We start from the raw sequence: 20812 nt of genomic DNA on the forward strand, positions 1-20812 counted from the left end.
CAAGATGCCATGTCCAAGTAAGCAGCTTGGAAGTGCGATGATTAGATTTCTCTTTGTCCCCAAAGTCACAGTACTGATCCAGACCCTTGGTGATCTTCTCCGACCTCTCTCAGAAGATTCCTACCTGACTTTTCCCTATAGTCTCTTTGATCTCCAATTCATTCTATATAAGGATGTTTTTCTTTCTGAAAAATGACTTTCATCTTATCTCTCCTAAATCTTCAATGGCTCCCCATTGCTTATGAAATAAAATCAAAACACTTTAGCTTGGCTTTTAAAGTTCCTCACCATCTGGTCCTTCCCGATCTTTTCTCTGACTTCTATTCCCTTTCCCCTCGAGCAGACCCATGTGATCTCTAAATCTCTTTTTTACCCTTCCGTTTGCTCACAGCATTTCCACTGCTCAGAATGGCCTCTCCTGGAGGATTTGGAGTCAATTTTTCAAGACCCAGCTGAGATTCCCTCATTTTGTATCCTCAACCTAAGGTCAAAGGCAGTGGGACGTAGCAGTTAAGAACATTAGATTTCAGGTTCAAATCTGGGTCTGGGTTTTGCTTCATACAATCTACGTGACCTTGGACAACATGCTCTCTCTTCATTTCAGTTTCCTCTTCAGTAATATGTAGGAAATGGATCCCTAAAAGTCCACCTCAATTGTGGTCCAGTGAATATCATTAGGGAGTCCAGAATGCAAAGAAATCAAAGAAAAAGGGACCCTATGGACAAAAATGATTTTTTTTTTGTGACTTGGAAATTAAAACGATCCCCATCAATTGGGGAAAGACCAAGCAAATCATAGTATAGAAATCATGGAAAAAATGATGAAAGGGGGCAGCTAGATGGCATAGTGAATAGAGAACCAGCCCCCAAATCAGGAGGACCGACTTCAAATCCAGCCTCGGACACTTGACACTACAAGCTTAACACCATTGCCTCAAAAGCAAAAATGAGGAAAGGAATGGCTTCAGGGAAACTTGAGATGACTTATATGAACTGATCCAAAGTGAAGTTAGCAGAACCAGGAGAATGAGTTACACAATGACAACAAGGTAAAGACAAAGAAATCTGATCTATGCAAGGACCAAGCCTGGTTCTAGAAAACCAATCACGAAGCTTGCACCCCACCTCCTCTCGGAGAGGCGATGTTCCCAAGACACATAACAAGATACTTTTTTGGAAATGGCTGTTGTAAACATCTCTTTTACTTGGCTGTGTATAGTCACTATAAAATTTTTTTGGTATTTTTTTTCTTTTTTCAAGGCAAGGGAGGCAGAAGGGAGATAAAATAAATGGTTGTTCATTCAAAATAAAATAAAATTTTGCATATGATTCCTATAAGCCTCTTTTAGTCCTAGAATCTATTAGACCCTTTTGCTAAAGCGGATAATTTGGGCAACAATCTGGGGTAGAGAATAGACCAAGAATTCAGAACCAGTGCTGAGTTCAAAACTTACTCTACTACTTACTCCTCTCTGGAGTCAGATTTCTTTTTCTGAATAATGAGTGGTTGACCTGGATGATTGCTAAGGGTCTTCCAGACCTAAATTCTATGATCTTAATCTCTCCTTCTCGTAGCATGTAGCTTCTAGCATATGTACTGCTCCTGTTAAATGTGTCTTACCACCTTCTCTCTACTCATACAGTTACCACCCTGATCCAGACTCTTGTCACTTCTTGCCGGGACTATGACAATGGCTTCTCAATTGAATTTCTTTTCCTGTTCCTATCTACGCTCCACGAAATCTCCAAAGCGGTTTTCCTGATGTACAGATCTAACTGGGTCATTCCTCTTACTCAATAAACCTCAATAACTCCCTATTATCTCTAGGATGAAATACATTCCTCTACCTGACTTTCAAAGTCCTTCATAATTTTATTTTTCAACCTTATTATGTTTTACTCCCCTCTATGCACTCTACCACCCCAAGCTGGCCTACTTGTTGCTCTTCTCCCATGGCATCTGAGGAAACCGAGGCAGGTAAGATGACTTATCCAGGGTCACACAGCAAGCAAGAGATACCTCTAAAGCTATGATGCTATCAATTCAATTCAGTTGCCTAGTGTGACAGAGGCAACAGTCAGGATTCCTGATTCCAAATCCTATGCTCTCCTCACCAAGCCAACCTTGGAGCCTCAGTATTTCTGTGCATGTAATACTCTAATTTTACTCACAGTGGGTATTTGTCAAACACCTGTGCCACATGCTAGGTGTGACTGTGTGAGCTTGGGCAAGTCATTTAGTGTCAGAGCCCCATAAAACTTTCTAAATCTAGAAATTGACAAGGTGTTAACATGTATAGGTAGACTTCAGTTTCATATACAAGGAGACTAAAAAGAAAAAAAAATGTGTCATACGCTGAGATTACAAAGACAAGAGGAAAACCCTGTTGTTCTCAGGGTCTTTCTAGTTTAACTTATTTGGAAGATAACATTACTTCCATTAATTTTCCCCATTCCCACTGATCCATATCCTGCAAGCTTCGAGAGGGCTGTCGGGCAAAGATTCTGAACAATGCGAATAATTGGCCAAGACTGATAGATCCCAAACCCTCTGAGTTCAAATCCAACCTCTTACTTACTCACACTTACTGTGTGATCCTAGGCAAGTCACTTAACTGCTGCCTGCCTCAGTTTCTTCAATTATAAAACTGAGATTATAATAGCATCTACTTCACAGGGTTGTTTGGAACAAATGTTCCAAACATTTATGTTTTATGACATATAGTAGGTGCTTAATAAATGCTTATTTAAAAAAAACTCCTCAAAAGGGCTAAACAAGACCACCAGGCTGGACTCTAAAGATTTTTTCATCATATCCTGGAGTTTTCCATCTGAAATGAGCACATCAACCCTGAAAGTGGCACCTCAAAAATACCCTGTGTCCCCTCTGATTAAGAAAACTCCTAGATGCTCCCTTTAAGTAGGCTGCTCAGCCCAGCCATCTTTTCATTTCCCACCATACTCCCCACATACTCCTTTATTCCTCCCTCCTTTCCCTATGCCTTGCAGCTTCCTTTTAATGTTGCCTTCCCCAGTAGAATGTAAGCTCCTTGAGGCCGGGGACTAGCTTTCTTTCTTTCTTTTTTTTTTTTTTTCTTTTCCTTTTTTGCTGAGGCAATTGGAGTTAAGTGACTTGCCCAGGGTCTCACAGCTAGAAAGTGTTAAGTGTCTGAGACCAGATTTGAACTCAGGTCTTCCTGACTTTAGGGCTGATGCTCTATCCACTGCACCAACTAGCTGCCCCGGGACTATCTTTTTTTTTTTTTTTTTTTTTTTTTTGCTTGTATTTGCATTCCTAGACCTTAGCACATGGTAAACATTTAATAAATGTGTTTAGTTCATTTGGTTCCTACAGAACTTTAGCAAAAATTATTTCTTTTTTGAGTCTGTTTCTTCCTCTAAAACAGAATGGGACTGGACTAGGTACCTACCTGCTCTGTACTAAAGCACTGAAGATAAAAAATATAAAATTAAGACAGTCTCTATCTTCAAAGAATCCAGTGGGTGACACATGTGATGCTGTAGACAAAATACATATCCACAGCTTTTCAAAACTGGAGGAATCAAGAAAGGCCTCTTGAAAGTGGCCCATGAGGTGAGACTTAAATAGACCAAGGAACTTTTAAAATTCTGTTTAAAATATTCTAGATCTAGGGACCAACCTTGCTGAGGCACATAGGCAAGAAATGGAGGTTAAGTAAGTAAGCAAGTCTGGCTGGACTGTGTGCATAGGGGAGGGATAGGGAATTATTCTGGCTGAAGCCAAATGGTGAAGGCCTTTTAACACCAAATAAATGAATTCTATTTTATCCTAGGACAATGGGGAGCCACTGACGTTTCTAGAGTAGTGAAGGGGGTCACACTTTTGCTTACAATTTGGCAACTGGAGAGAGAAATTCGAGAGGGGAGAGAGTGGAGGGCACTTGGAAAGCTAGTGCAATAGTCTAATCCTCTGAATGATCATGGGATACTAAAACTTGACTTGTGCTTCCATCAAAGCTTTTGACCCGCCTCCAAGCCACAGAAACACTTACTGAGTGCCTAGAGTATGGCGGGCTAAGATACAGTCTTGCAATCTATTTAGAGAGGAAAGATACATACTTTGAAAAACAAAGTAGCAGATGAGACGAGTGCTGGTACCTGAGTTCTAGTGTGTGATACAGTGAGAATGGACATGAATCCCACAAAGGGGAAGGGAGGGAAGGAGGAACATGGAACCCAACTCATACCGGAAAGGAATCCCCATTCTAACAGGTGCTTATCCTGCCTCTGCTTGAAAACCTCTATAGACAGGGAGATCACCACCTCCTGAGGCTGGGCACTCTGCTTTAGGGTAGCTCTAATGACTGGAACAAGGAGCTCAAATCAACTTCTACTCATTGTTCCCGATTCTGTCCTCTAGTAGTTAAAGTGGGTCTCTCCAGGACAAAGACAGCTCTTGGAATCCTGGGAGAGCTCAGTTCTCATGTGCCCCCCAGTCTTCTCTTCTCAAGGGAAAATAGGCGCAGGGGATAGACGGAACTCTGAATTCTAGTTCTGAAACTAAATGACTTTGGGCAAGTCCCAGCTTCAGTTTTCTCCTCAGTGAAATTGTGGGTGGGGGTAGATTAGGCCAGAGACCCTTTCTTAGGATTTTTAAATACAGTTACAAAAAGGTTAGAAATTAGTGAAAATAAAGGTGGATTTTCCCCCTTGTTCAAATTCCCAAATCCCTGAAATCTTAATCTTGAGTTAAGAACACCTGGACTAGTCCTTCACTGAGGAAAAAAGGACAAAGGGAGATGATTGGGAATTAGAGCTGGACCAAATTGAATGGAGCTGCTCATTTTTACAGAGGGAGAAACAATACCCAGAGAAGGGAAGGAAAGGACTTTGGGGGCACCAGCTGCATGGTGGATGCAGGCCTCCTAATCAAAAATGGAGGTAGCTTGCTCTCTCGCCTACACCAGATCCCTTCTCTACCGGCCCCCTCATATACTTAGTAAGTAACCTTTCGTGGACCAAAGGTGAGAACTGAATTTAGGGTCAAAGAACATGAATCCAGTGCCTGCTGCTGTTCCCCACCTGTGCAACTCTGAGCAAAGTCATTTCTCCTAGGCTTCAGTTTTTCCATCTGAAAAATGGGGGGGGGGGTTTGAACTAGATAAAGACCCTTCTAGTTGAGGATTCCATTTTGTCTCCTTCGGCTCAAGGATCAGATCGTGTGACCTTTGGCTGAGAAGTCTTTGGGGCTCCTATCTATGGGCCATCTCTCCAAGTGGGAGGCTCAGGTGACCCAGTGATCCCCCCCACCCTTTTCCTCTAACACATGGGAAAGCGAGGTGCTTCCTGGGACAGAGGATTCACTGCAGGGTCCACTTTCTGCCTGCTGCAAGGCACTGTGTGTGCACAAAGAACCAGCAGCATTCATTCACCAGCCTTCAAGTCTCACCCTGCTCCTCCCCCACCCCCTCAACGGAGGCACACAGGCAAGGACCCTTTCTTAGCTTTGAATCACCCAACAATGCCCCTCTGGAGAGCAGCACAATAGGACACCTTCTCCCTCCTGCCGATTGGCCTCCGGCCTAGTAGGAGAGCCCTCCCTTCCCACTCCACCTCCCCTCCTTTTCAGGGGGGTTCTGGGCATAAACCGCGCCAGCTTCGCCCAAGTACTGCTCACCTCCCACCCAGGGACGGATCCAGTACGGCCCCTCCCCCCAACCCAGCCCGAGAATTGCCCTTCCCCCATCTCCAGAGGTCTCGGCCCTCCCCCTCCCTTGTCCCCAATCCGGCGACACCCCCTCCCTACTCCCCCTTCTCTCCATTCCGACCCTCCCCCATCCCAGGCCCTTACCTCTTCCACAGGGCAGCGCCTGCCCCTCCCCCACCCTATTGTGGGCACGGTCCTTCCCCCTCATCTTAAACCTTCTCTTTCTTCCCCTCAATGAGCTGAGTCCAATCTCTTTCTTTCCTTCCTCCCCCCATTTCCCTTTCTCCTTCGTCCTGAGGTGGATTTCCCTCTCTCCCCATTGTGGGCACAGATCCTCCTAGCACCCCAACCTTTTCCCTCACCCCATTCCTCCGGATCCTGCCCCTCCCGCCCCCGGTCCCCCCAACCATCCTCTTCGAGAGGACACAAACCCACCTCCCACACCAAACCTAGCCTTCGAGCCATTCCTAAGGGTCCTGCCCCTCCCTCTATCTTCCCATTGTGGGCACTGACCATTCTCCCACCCACGGCTCCCCATTCCTTTGGGCCCTGCCCCTCCCCCTCCCCATCTTCCCATTGTGGACCCCGCTCTCCCATCACCAGCGCGATCCACGCCGCCAAATTCAGCCCTTCTGCCCCACACCTTCCTTCCATCCTAGGGGTGGCTTCCGCCCCTCCCCCTCCCCGCTTCCCGTTCTCCCCATCCCAGCCCAGGCACCTCCTGAGTCAGCGGGGACCCCATGCACGGCCCCTCGGGCCGGGCCGCAGCAAGCCCCGATTCCGCGCTCACCTCGGCCCGGCCCCAGGTGCAGCTCCGGCGCGGTGGCCGGGGCCGGGGCCCCTCCGCAGGGGCAGACGGCGGAGCGCGCTCGCAGAGATGCTGCACACCCGCGCAGCCATGTTCGGGCGGCAGCAGCAGAGGCGCGAGGGAAATCCAACAACAGGAGGGGTGGGCCGGAGGCCCCGCCCAGGGGGCGGTGTCTGGCGGGGCCGGGCGGGCTGAGTGGCACCCCGCCCCCATCCCCTCCAGCCCCGCCCCTCGGCCCAGGGCCACGGGCCGCGGGCACCTTAGACCGCTTCTTCTACTCCGGGCACGGAGCCCAGGGCATCCAGCCCCGGGGATATCCCGACAGGTGGTCACCCCGCCCCCTTTGCATCCCTCCCGGGCAGGGGAGCCGTGAATTCACTCCCTGCTTTGCCCCTCTCGTTGGTTTCCGAGGTGTAGATGCTCTCTTGGAACTCCGGGCTAGTTCTCCTCGTTAAGAAGTTTTTCGGGGCCCAGACAACCGGCCTAAAATCTGCCTCTTGGCCCCTTCTCGCCGCCCCTCCCACCTCCTCTCCCTAGTGCCAGTCCTTCTGCTGCTGGAATCCAGAGCTCCCGAACCGCATCCCACAACGCGGGACTCAAATTCTAGGCGGACAGCGCCGAGCCCGGCTGCCGCAGCCACTCAGCCCAACTTCCTCTTCTGCTTCGAGCCCTACACTTAAAGGCCGCCGACCCTCTGAGGGTAGATTTGCCCCAAATTTGTCCCTCTGTGGAAACACATCTTAAGCCCCTTTGTAATTTCTCTGTTTAAATTCGGAATTATTTTTGTCCAGTCTCCCGTCAGTCATCTCTTCATTTCCCACCCCAAGGTACTTCTCTGTAGTTCTCCTTTCTCCATCCCCATCGAAGGGACGTTTCCTGTCTCTCCTGCTGATAAGATGGGATTAGAATCTTCCCCTTGGAAAGCATTCCACTCCTACGCCCATCAATTGGGGAATGGCTGAACAAGCTGTGGTATAAAAAACGATGAACAAGCTGATTATACAAAGGCCTGGAAAGATTTATATGAACTGATGCTGAGCAAAACAAGCAGAACCGGGAATACAGTGTACACACTAACAGCAAGATTGCGCCGTGATCAACTAGAAAAAACTCGGATCTTCTCAGCGGTTCAGTGAATCAAAGCGGTCCAATAGACCTTGGACAGAAATGTCATCTGCATCCAGAAAAAAAGATCTAAGGAGACCGAATGTAAATCAACACATGCTGTGTTCATTTCTTTTTTTTCCGGTTTTTTTTTTCTTCTTTCATGGTTTTTCTCTTTTGCTCTGATTTTTCTCTCCCACTATGACTCATAAAGCAACGTGTGTTCAAAATAAATAAACTTACTACAATTTTAAAAAATTTTAAAAAGAAAGTATCCTCTTCCTTTCAATGACAGACACTCAAACTGTTTCCTCTTTTATATATAGCTGGGCCATCCCCACTCATCTTGACTAGTCTTGTTTTGATGAAGTGAAGGAGAAAATGAGGCTGACGACTTTGCTGAACCCTGCTCATTTAAATCCAATTCTCTTGCAAGTCAAGACATCTTTTCCTGATGTCACTGATCCTCTTAGAGAACAAAGAATGAACAACAACTATTTTCTTTCTCTCTCTCTCTCTCTCTCTCTCTCTCTCTCTCTATATATATATATATATGTACAGGTATTCTTACTGATCCTTTAAGCTCCAGCTTCTTAAACCATAGGCTGCAACCCTATATGGGGATCTTGTAATTGAATGTGGGATGGCAAAATTATGTTTTATTATCAGTAAATATTTGATTTGTCTATTTATTTTATACATCTATATAGCTGGAGTGGTGTAAAAGTTTCTCAAGTGAAATGGGGAAAAGCTTTAAGAAGCCCTGATGTGGGAGAAAGATCCAAGAAAAAGGAGTTAGAAATATGGTTGCTCAATTCTGGAAAGTGCTTGTTCCAGATTGCTATAGATATTACCTGGAACCTTCTTGGAGCAAATAGGTTGGAAATCATGAAGAATTTTGCCAAGTTTTCCAAGTTCCAATAGAACTTTCTGGCACATCTGAGCCTAAGTTACAGAGAAATGAATTAGGATAATCATTTTTTCTTCAACAGTTTAATGGTGTTTCTCTTTCTCTCAGCTGCCTAAGACTCATAGAAATTAGCATCGAGCCAGGGATCTCCTGTACCAAAGATTTCCATGGATGACCATACCAGAGGCAAAGGACAGTTTTCAGCTTTTATAAGAAGAGTTTCGGAAGATCATTGCTTAAGCTTTGCGATTTCCAGTTGCTCTCATATTGTCGGTCTGAGACCAAGGCTCTTCTGTCAGCCTCAGAAAGGGAGCATTTGTGCATGTTTAATCTTGCCTGTGTCAGTGGCACCTTGCGTGTTAAAAACAGGTAAGGTTTCTATTATGCTAGCTTAAATCCTTCCTTTAACAACTATCTGCTCTGGAATCAAACCGTTTTTAGCTGCCAAATTCTCCCAGTATGTCCGCTACCACAGGAAATTGTACCGAACCCCATAATTGAGACCAAGTGACAGGCAAACTTTTCTTAAATCTGTTGGCAGGTTACCTCACACCTAGTCTATGAATAGGAGGCAGTCAGATGGTGCAATGGATAGGAACTCATCTTTCTGAGTTCAAATCTGGCCTCAGATACTTATTAGCTGAGTGACCTAGTCATTTAACATTGTTTACCTCAGTTTTCTGTTGGGCTGGGGAAAGAAATGGCAAACCACAACACTGTCTTTGCCAAGAAAACCCAAATGGCGTCATGACGAGTCAGACAAGACTTAAAAATGAGTGAACAACAATAACTCTGAAGGGAGCCTAATAACTCCCAGCTGCCCTGGGAATTTAACAAACCCCCTGGTTCTCATTTCTGACGCCAAGCTCCCTCAGTGAAGTTTGATATTTTTCACTATTTTGTGGTATGTTTCCACAGCCTTCAGTCTGTTCTGTGTTTCAGGATATGTAAAGTCCTAAGGAAGTATCTGTTCTTTTTTTTTTTTTTTTTTTTTTTTTTTTATAAATTTTATTTTATTTAATAATAACTTCGCATTGACAGAATCCATGCCAGGATAATTTCTACACGCCATTATCCCTTGCAATCACTTATGTTTCGTTTTTTCCCCTCCCTCCCTCCTCCCCTCCCGCCCCCCCAGGATGGCAAGCAGTCCTATATATGCTAAACATGTTGCAGTATATCCTAGATACAATATATATTTGCAGAACCGAACAGTTCTCTTGTTGCACAGGGAGAATTGGATTCAGAAGGTAAAAATAACTCGGGAAGAAAATCAAAAATGCAAATAGTTCACATTCATTTCCCAGTATTCCTTCTTTGGATGTAGCTGTTTCTGTCCATCATTTCTCCAATGAAACTTATTATTAAGTCTCTTTGTCAGAGAAATCCACTTCCATCAGAATACATCCTCATACAATATCGTTGTCGAAGTGTATAATGATCTCCTGGTTCTGCTCATCTCACTTAGCATCAGTCCATGTAGGTCTCTCCAAGCCTCTCTGTATTCATCCTGCTGGTCATTCCTTACAGAGCAATAATATTCCATAACATTCATATACCACAATTTACCCAGCCATTCTCCAATTGATGGGCATCCATTCATTTTCCAGTTTCTAGCCACTACAAACAGGGCTGCTACAAACATTTTGGCACATACAGGTCCCTTTCCCTTCTTTAGTATTTCTTTGGGATATAAGCCCAATAGAAACACTGCTGGATCAAAGGGTATGCACAGTTTGATAACTTTTTGGGCATAATTCCAGATCGCTCTCCAGAATGGCTGGATTCGTTCACAACTCCACCAACAATGCATCAGTGTCCCGTTTTCCCGCATCCCCTCCAACATTCATCATTATTTTTTCCTGTCATCTTAGCCAATCTGACAGGTGTGTAGTGATATCTCAGAGTTGTCTTAATTTGCATTTCTCTGATCAATAGTGATTTGGAACACTCTTTCATGTGAGTGGTAATAGTTTCAATTTCTTCATCTGAAAATTGTCTGTTCATATCCTTTGACCATTTATCAATTGGAGAATGGCTTGATTTTTTATAAATTTGAGTCAGTTCTCTATATATTTTGGAAATGAGGCCTTTATCAGAACTTTTAATTGTAAAGATGTTTTCCCAGTTTGTTAGGAAGTATCTGTTCTTAATAGCAACATAATTCTCTACTTTATTCTTGGGTGTGTGAACACAAGCTTATAAGAATTCCCACCGGGAATGGTCAACGTCGACATTAATTCCAGATCTTGCTGGTCATTTTAAAATTCGTGTCCAAAATTGGTCAACATACTCTCCTGTCTGAGAATGGCTATTCTGGATGTCAGCAGATCCCAGGGTTATGAGAAATGAAACTGGAGGGGTCCAGAAGCAGCTAAAAGACTACATAGTTGGGGTCAGAAAAACCACATTCAAATCCAGCCTCACACTCTTAATATACATATGATTTGGAAATAAAAAGCTTTAATAATAAAAAAAAAATCAATCAATTAATTAATTTAAAAATATGCACAGATAATTTTTCAACATTGACCCTTGCAAAACCTTGTGTTCCAAATTTTCCCTTCCTTCCCTCCCTACTCTTCCCCTAGATGGCAAGTAACGCTATACATGTTAAAATAGGTTAGTTCTGATATGTAGAAACATATTTGTACGATTATGTTGCTCATGCATGTTTTGAAAATAAAAAGCTTTAATAATTAAAAAGATCAATTAATTAATTTAAAAATATGCACGGATAATTTTTCAACATTGACCCTTGCAAAACCTTGTGTTCCAAATTTTCCCTTCCTTCCCTCCCTACTCTTCCCCTAGATGGCAAGTAACGCTATACATGTTAAAATATGTTAGTTCTGATATATAGAAACATATTTGTATGATTATGTTGCTCATGCATATGTTTTGAAAATAAAAAGCTTTAATAATTAAAAAAATCAATTAATTAATTTAAAAATATGAATGGATAATTTTTCAACATTGACCCTTGCAAAACCTTGTGTTCCCAATTTTCCCTTCCTTCTCTCCCCACTCTTCCTCTAGATGGCAAGTAACACTATACATGTTAAAATATGTTAGTTCTGAAAAATAGAAACATATTTGTAGATTATGTTGCTCAGGCATATGTTTTGAAAATAAAAAACTTTAATAATTTTTTAAAAATCTATTAATTAATTAATTTAAAAATATGCACGGATAATTTTTCAACATTGACCCTTGCAAAACCTTGTGTTCCAAATTTTCCCTTCCTTCCCTCCCTACTCTTCCCCTAGATGGCAAGTAACGCTATACATGTTAAAATATGTTAGTTCTTGGAAAATGAATGGATGCCCATCAATTGGAGAATGGCTTGGTAAATTGTGGTATATGAATGTTATGGAATATTATTGCTCTGTAAGGAATGACCAGCAGGATGAATACAGAGAGGCCTGGAGAGACCTACATGGACTGATGCTAAGTGAGATGAGCAGAACCAGGAGATCATTATACACTTCGACAACGATATTGTATGAGGATGTATTCTGATGGAAGTGGATTTCTATGACAAAGAGACCTAACTGAGTTTCAATGGATAAATGATGGACAAAGACAACTACACCCAGAGAAGGAACACTGGGAAACGAATGTGAACTATTTGCATTTTTAATTTTCTTCCCGAGTTATTTTTACCTTCTGAATCCAATTCTCCCTGTGCAACAAGAGAACTGTTCGGTTCTGCAAATATGTATTGTATCTAGGATATACTGCAACATATTTAACATATATAGGACTGCTTGCCATCTTGAGGGGAGGGGGGTGGAGGGAGGGAGGGGAAAAAACGAAACATAAGCGAGTGCAAGGGATAATGTTGTAAAAAATTACCCTGGCATGGATTCTGTCAATACAAAGTTATTATTAAATAAAATAAAATTTAAATTAAAAATAAAAAATAAAAGAAAAAAAATATGTTAGTCCTGATATATAGAAATATATTTGTGCGATTATGTTGCTCAGGCATATGTTTTGAAAATAAAAAGCTTTAATAATTTTAAAAAAATCTATTAATTAATTAATTTAGAAATATGCACAGATAATTTTTCAACACTGACCCTTGCAAAACCTTGTATTCCAAATTTTCCTTTCCTTCCTCCCCCCCACTCTTCCCCTAGATGGCAAGTAACGCTATACATGTTAAAATATGTTAGTTCTGATATATAGAAACATATTTGTACGATTATTGTTGCTCAGGCATATGTTTTGAAAATAAAATGCTTTAATAAAACATACATTTAGCATAGTGACTGATTTGTAGTAAGTACTCTGTATAAAAGACTTACTGTACAAGTGGAGCTGGATTCAGATCCTATTGATCAGTGAGTGAGTTGTGACCTTACCAGGCTTCTATTAAGCCAGATTAAATTCTTCCTTTTAACAACTTTCTATCACCTATCTTCTCTTGGACTAGATAGACAGTTTAAGCTGCCAAGTTCCTCAAATATATCTGATAGCAAAAGAAGCTTGTATCTAACCCCACAGGGGAGTCCAGATGATAGGTCAAATTTCCTCACCTTTTTCTGAGTAGGGAACACCACATTTGTGGGGCAGGTAACATCTCAGAGAGGCTGCTGACCAGATAACTGATTAGTAGATCACTCCACAATAAACTGGAAAATAGATTGATTTTAAGGCACTTCTTTAGGACTTTATATATCTTTAAATCCAGATTGATGGAGAAGCTGGGTGGAACGATGGATAGAGTGCCAGACCTGAAGTCAGGAAGGCTAATCCTCCCGAGCTGAAATCTGACTTCCGACACTTACTAGCTGTGTGACCTTAGCCGACCGAATCATGGAAGATTGTTTGCCTCTGTTTTCCCATCTGTAAAATGAACTGAAGAGGCAAATGGCAAACCACTCCGATAATTCTGCCAAGAAAATCCTAATTGGGTTCCTAGAGATCTGAATATGACTGAATGACTGAATAACAAAATAACTTCATAAAAATTGAATATATAGAAAAAGAATATATAAAAATGTGTCCACCCCTAGAAAAGTTGGCATTTGTCCCTTACCCACAAGAGAAATAAAACTAGTAAATTCTTGACCAAAATGATTTAGCTAAAGTTTTTAAAAAATTATTATTTTTAAGTATCCTTGTTTAACTTCATTTAAGAGTCTATTGTTCCGTTTAGGATTGACTGATTCTAGCAAACAGAAATATATGCTATGTGTTGAGAGTCGAGAGTTCAGTGGACAACCAGATTCATTTTCATCTCACACCACTGTAGTTGGTGGCTGGGCTCCTGCACTTCCCACACTGAGACCAAGCTGGTCTGAAAGACTCACCAGAAAGCTAGCCGAGCCCCAAGTGAAGGAGACAAGAGATTCATTCCATCTCTGTGCTGGTTGGAGGCTGAAGAGAGCAGAGGCAGAGGCTAAAGGACAAAACCTTTGGATGTGGTGACATTCGGAGGGAGCTCTTGGAACCAAGCAGAGAGATAGACCTCTAAGCTAACCGGGCTATATTGGAGATAATAAAAGATCTGAACTTTTATCACCTGGCTGCATTTGGGAAGAAGATCACCACATTTTGGCGCCTGAACAGGGACTTGAACCCTCAGCAAGAATCATTGGAAAAAAAGTGATTTATTCACAAATAGAAATGAGGCCAGTTTAAAAACTGTGATTAGGGAGAGGAGGCAGAAAAAGAGAAGAGAAGAGAAGAGAAGAGAAGAGAAGAGAAGAGAAGAGAAGAGAGAGAAGAGAAGAGAAGAGAAGAGAAGAGAAGAGAAGAGAAGAGAAGAGAAGAAGAAGAAGAAGAAGAAGAAGAAGAAGAAGAAGAAGAAGAAGAAGAAGAAGAAGAAGAAGAAGAAGAGAGAGAAAGAGGCAGAGATACAATGTTTTATAGTTTGAATTTTGAAGCTGTGTTCTCTAGTATTTAAGAACTGTCTAGCAGGGGGTTCTCTTAATTTTTTCTTTTATTTCAATTGCCTTGAACAAAGGAGACTTTACTTCAGAAAAGGCAAGTAAAATAATTTTTAAGAAGGCAAAATTCAGTGATTTGGGCAGATTTTAATTGTCTATCAATTTATAAGTATCTCACTTGCTCCTCACAACAATCTGGTAGATAAGTGTTATTATTATTCTCATTTGATTGATGAAGAAACTGAGACAAGGAGATGTTAAGTGATTTGCTTAAGGTCACCCAGTTCAGTGTTTGTTGAACTCAGTCTTTCCAGTCTTGAGATCTGGCTGTCTATATACACTTTACCTAATGAATTTGTAAATTCTCAAGTAAGAAATCAAATTAGAAATGCTTTCCATGACAAAATGAGAAATTGCCAGTAAAATTTCTTTTTTTAATTTTATTTTATTTATTTATTTATTTATTTTTATTTTTATTTAATAATTACTTTATATTGACAGAATCCATGCCAGGGTAATTTTTTTTTACAACATTATCCCTTGCACTCATTTCTGTTCCGATTTTTCCCCTCCCTCCCTCCACCCCCTCCCCTAGATGGCAAGCAGTCCTTTATATGTTGGATATGTTGCAGTATATCCTAGATACAATATATGTTTGCAGAACCGAACAGTTCTCTTGTTGCACAGGGGGAATTGGATTCAGAAGGTAGAAATAACCCGGGAAGAAAAACAAAAATGCAGATAGTTCACATTCGTTTCCCAGTGTTCTTTCTTTGGGTGTAGCTGCTTCTGTCCGTCATTTATCAATTGAAACTCAGGTCTCTTTGTCAAAGAAATCCACTTCCATCAAAATATGTCCTCATACAATATTGTTGTTGAAGTGTATAATGATCTCCTGGTTCTGCTCATTTCACTTAGCATCAGTTCATGTAAGTCTCGCCAGTCCTCTCTGTATTCATCCTGCTGGTCATTTCTTACAGAACAATAATATTCCATAACATTCATATACCACAATTTATCCAGCCATTCTCCAATTGATGGGCATCCATTCATTTTCCAGTTTCTAGCCACTACAAATAGGGCTGCTACAAACATTTTGGCACATACAGGTCCCTTTCCCTTCTTTAGTATCTCTTTGGGATATAAGCCCAATAGAAACACTGCTGGATCAAAGGGTATGCACAATTTGATAATTTTTTGGGCATAATTCCAGATTGCTCTCCAGAATGGTTGGATTCGTTCACAACTCCACCAACAATGCATCAGTGTCCCAGTTTTCCCGCATCCCCTCCAACATTCATCATTAATTTTTCCTGTCATCTTAGCCAATCTGACAGGTGTGTAGTGGTATCTCAGAGTTGTCTTAATTTGCATTTCTCTGATCAATAATGATTTGGAACACTCTTTCATATGAGTGGTAATAGTTTCAATTTCATCCTCTGAAAATTGTCTGTTCATATCCTTTGACCATTTATCAATTGGAGAATGGCTTGATTTCTTATAAATTTGAGTCAGTTCTCTATATATTTTGGAAATGAGGCCTTTATCAGAACCTTTAACTGTGAAGATGTTTTCCCAGTTTGCCAGTAAAATTTCATCTCTGCCTAAGAAAAAGCAGCTCAGTGGAGAAAAGTCCTGGACCACTAGTCAGGAAGCCCTAAGTTCAAATTCTTCCTCAAGTGCCTAAGCAAGTCAGAGGGCAGTTAGATGGCATGGTGGATAGAAACTAGTCTTGAAGTACAGAGGACCTGAGTTCAAATCTAGTCTCAGGGACTTAGCACTTACTAGCTGTGTGACCCAAAATGGGTAAGTTACCAATTACCACACAAAAACAAAACACGCAAAAAATCTCTTTCAATCTCTGGTTCTTTATGTGTAAAATGGAATTAATAATGGCAATCATTTCTAAGGCTATAGTGAGTATCAGTTGAAAAATAGCATATGCCTGAAAGTGTTGTCTAAATGCTTGCTTAAGGCAAATTTAAGGCAAGTTTGGCAATGAATTTGAGAGCATTAATATAAGAGCTGACCAATTAGCCAAAGAGACAAATTAGATTCTTTTTCAGCTGTCCCAGGCCTCACTGCAGAAATGACCTGTATTTAAAGAGGCAGCCCAGCCAGTTCCGGTGTTCTATTGATGGAGAGAGCCATCTGCACCCAGAGAAAGACCGTGGAGACTGAGTGTGAATCACAACATAGCATTTTCAATTCTTTTGCTGTTGCTTTGCAGTTTTTTCCTTTTTGATCTGATTTTTCTTGTGTAGCATGATAAGTATGGGAATATATTTAAAATATATTGGATTATTGATAAATGGTCAAAGGATATGAACAGACAATTTTCAGAGGATGAGATTGAAACTATTACCACTCATATGAAAGAGTGTTCCAAATCATTATTGATCAGAGAAATGCAAATTAAGACAACTCTGAGATACCACTACACACCTGTCAGATTGGCTAAGATGACAGGAAAAATAATGATGAATGTTGGAGGGGATGCGGGAAAACTGGGACACTAATGCATTGTTGGTGGAGTTGTGAACGAATCCAACCATTCTGGAGAGCAATCTGGAATTATGCCCAAAAAATTATCAAAATGTGCATATCCTTTGATCCAGCAGTGTTTCTATTGGGCTTATATCCCAAAGAAATACTAAAGAAGGGAAAGGGACCTGTATGTGCCAAAATGTTTGTAGCAGCCCTGTTTGTAGTGGCTAGAAACTGGAAAATGAATGGATGCCCATCAATTGGAGAATGGCTGGGTAAATTGTGGTATATGAATGTTATGGAATATTATTGTTCTGTAAGAAATGACCAGCAGGATGAATACAGAGAGGCTTGGAGAGACCTACATGAACTGATGCTAAGTGAAATGAGCAGAACCAGGAGATCATTATACACTTCGACAACGATATTGTATGAGGACATATTTTGATGGAAGTGGATTTCTTTGACAAAGAGACCTGAGTTTCAATTGATAAATGACGGACAAAAGCAGCTACACCCAAAGAAAGAACACTGGGAAACGAATGTGAACTATCTGCATTTTTGTTTCTCTTCCCGGATTATTTATACCTTCTGAATCCAATTCTCCCTATGCAACAAGAGAACTGTTCGGTTCTGCAAACATATATTGTATCTAGGATATACTGCAACATATCCAGCATGTAGAGGACTGCTTGCCATCTAGGGGAGGGGGTGGAGGGAGGGAGGGGAAAAAAAATCGGAACAGAAATGAGTGTAAATATAATGTAATTATTAAAAAAAATTTAATAATAAAAAAAAATAAAAAATAAAATAAAATAAAATATATTGGATTACTTGCCATCTAGGGGAAGGAGGAAGGGAGGAAAAAAAATTAGAACATAAGATTTTGCAAGGGTGAATATTGAAAACTATTTATACATGTTTTTTCCTTTCTTTTTTTTTTTTAGTAAAGATTTTTATTTTCAAAACAATGCATTGATAATTTTCAGCATTCACCTTTATAAAACTTTTTTTCTCCTTCCCTTACCCTCAATCCAGAAAACTTAAAAAAAATTATTAAAGCTTTTTATTTACAAAACACATGCATGGGTAATTTTTAAACACTGACCCTTGCAAAATTTTCTGTTCCAAATTTTTTCCTCCTTCCCCTCACCCCTTCCCCTAGATGGCAGGTATTCTAATACATGTTAAAATATATATATTCAATCCTATATATATATATATATATTATATATACACACACATTTATACAGTTATCTTGCTGTACAAGAAAAATTGGATCAAAAAGGAAAACTGAGAAAGAAAACAAAATGCAATGAAACAACAACAAAAAGAATGAAAATGCTATGTTGTGATCTACACTCAGTTCCCACAGTCTCTTTCTGGGCGTAGATGGCTCTCTTCATCACTGAACAATTGGAACTGGTTTGAATCATCTCATTTTTGAAGAGAACCACATCCATCAGAATTGATCATCTTATAATCTTGCTGTTGGGATAATGATCTCCTGGTTCTGTTTATTTCACCTAGCATCCATTTATGTAAGTCTCTCCAGGCCTCTCTGAAATCATCCTGCTGGTTGTTTCTTACAAAACAATAATATTTCATAACCTTCATATACCATAATTTATTCAGCCATTCCCCAACTGATGGGCATCCATTCAGTTTCCAGTTTCTTGCCACTACAAACAGGGCTGCCACAAACATTTTTGCACACATGGGTCCTTTTCCCTCCTTTAAGATCTCTTTGGGATATAAGCCCAGTAGAAACACTAATGGATCAAAGGGTATGGACAGTTTGATAACCCTTTGGACATAGTTCCAAATTGCTCTCCAGAATGGTTGAATCAGTTTACAACTCCACCAACAATGTATCAATGTCCCATTTTTCCCACATCCCCTCCAACATTGGTCATTATCGTTTCCTATCATCTTAGCCAATCTGAGATGTGTATAGTGGTATCTCAGAGTTGTCTTAATTTGTATTTCTCTGATCAATAGTGATTTGGAGCACCTTTTCATATGACTAAAAATAGTTTACATTTCTTCATCTGAAAATTTTCTGTTCATATCCTTTGATCATTTATTGAATGTCTTGATTTCTTATAAATTTGAGTCAATTCTCTGTATATTTTAGAAATGAGACCTTTATCAGAACCTTGAATATAAAAATGTTTTCCCAGTTTATTGCTTCCCTTCTAATCTTGTCTGCATTAGTTTTGTTTGTACAAAAACTTTTTAATTTAATATAATCAAAATTATGTATTTTGTGATCCGTAATGATCTCTAGTTCTTCTTTGGTCAATTACCTCCTCCTCCACAGATCTGAGAGATAAAGTATTCTATGTTCTTCTAATTTGTTTATAACATCATCCTTTATGTCTAGATCATGAACCATTTCAACCTTATCTTGGTATAGAGTGTTAGGTGTGGGTCAATGTCTAGTTTCTGCCATACTAGTTTCCAATTTTCCCAGCAGTTTTGGTCAGATAGTGAATTCTTCTCCTAAAAGCTGGAGTATTTCGGTTTGTCAAACACTAGATTGCTATAGTTATTGACTATTTTGTCCTGTGATCTTAACCTATTCTACTGATTGACTAGTCTATTTCTTAGCCAGTACCAAATGGTTTTGATGACCATTGCTTTATAATATAGTTTTAGATCAGGTACAACTAGGCCACTTTCATTTCATTTTTTTCATTAATTCCCTTGAAATTCTTGACTTTTGGTTCTTCCAGATGAATTTTGTTGTTATTTTTTTCTCAGTCAGTAAAATAGTTTCTTCAGAGTTTGATTATTATAGCTCTAAAATAGTTTAGTTTAGGTAGTATTGTCATCGTTATTATATTCACTCAACCTATCCAAGAGCACTTGATGCTTTTCTATTGTTTAGATTTGACTTTATTTGTGTGGAAAGTGTTTTGTACTTTTGTTCATTTGTTCATATAGTTCCTGACTTTCCTGACTAGCAGATAGATTCTCAAATATTTTATACTATTGACAGTTATTTTAAATGGAATGTCTCTTTGTATCTCTTGCTGTTGGTTTTGTTAGTGATGCATAAAAATGTTGAGGATTTATGTGGATTTATTTTGTAACCTGCAACTTTGCTAAAGTAGTGGAGTATTTCTAATAGTTTTTTAGTTGATTCTCTGGGATTCTCTAAGTATACCATCATATCATCTGCAAAGAGAGATAATTTGTTTTCCTCATTACCTATAATTTCTTTAATCTCTTTTTCTTCTCTTATTGCCAAAGCTAGCATTTCTAACATAATATTGAATAATAAGGTGATAGTAAGCAACTTTGTTTCATTCCTGATCTTATTGGGAATGATTTCAGTTTATGCCCATTACATATGATGCTTGCTGATGGTTTTAAATAGATGCTACTGACTATTTTAAAGAAAAGTCCATTTATTCCTATATTCTCTAGTGTTTTTAATTGAAATGGATGTTGGATTTTATCAAATGCTTTTTCTGCATCTACTGAGATAATCATATGGTTTTTGTTAATTTGGTTATTGATATAGTCAATGCTAATTATGCTGATTTATGCTAATTATGCCAATAGTTTTCCTAATATTGAACCAGCTCTACATTCCTGAGATAAATCCTTGTTGGATATGGTGAATTATCCTGGGGATGATGTTCTATAATCTCTTGGCTAGTATTCTATTTAAGATTTTTGCATCAATATTCATTAGGGAGATTAGTTTATAATTTTCTTTCTCTGTTTTTGTCCTCCCTGGTTTAGGTATCAGTATCATGTCTGTATCATAAAAGGAATTTAGTAGGAGTCCTTTGTTCCCTATTTTTTCAAATAGTTTATATAGTATTGGAATTAATTGTTCTTTAAATGTTTGGTAAAATCCCACCTGGTTCTGGGGATTTTTCCCCAGGAAAAGTTTAGGA

The 20812-nt window shown here is 40.0% G+C and overlaps 1 protein-coding gene across 1 annotated transcript in view; it reads right to left on the reverse strand.

The window, feature by feature from the left end:
- Positions 1 to 6625, reverse strand: part of NIPSNAP1 (nipsnap homolog 1) — a 40316-nt gene extending 33691 nt beyond the window's left edge. The window contains exon 1 of the mRNA XM_051973076.1: positions 6480 to 6625. Coding sequence (XP_051829036.1) covers positions 6480 to 6589 — 110 coding nt within the window. The 5' untranslated portion in view covers positions 6590 to 6625. The remainder of the gene's footprint in view (positions 1 to 6479) is intronic.
- Between the last annotated feature and the right edge of the window lie 14187 nt (positions 6626 to 20812).

The sequence above is a fragment of the Antechinus flavipes genome, chromosome 1 (genome assembly GCF_016432865.1).
Source record: "Antechinus flavipes isolate AdamAnt ecotype Samford, QLD, Australia chromosome 1, AdamAnt_v2, whole genome shotgun sequence".
NCBI lineage: Eukaryota > Metazoa > Chordata > Mammalia > Dasyuromorphia > Dasyuridae > Antechinus > Antechinus flavipes.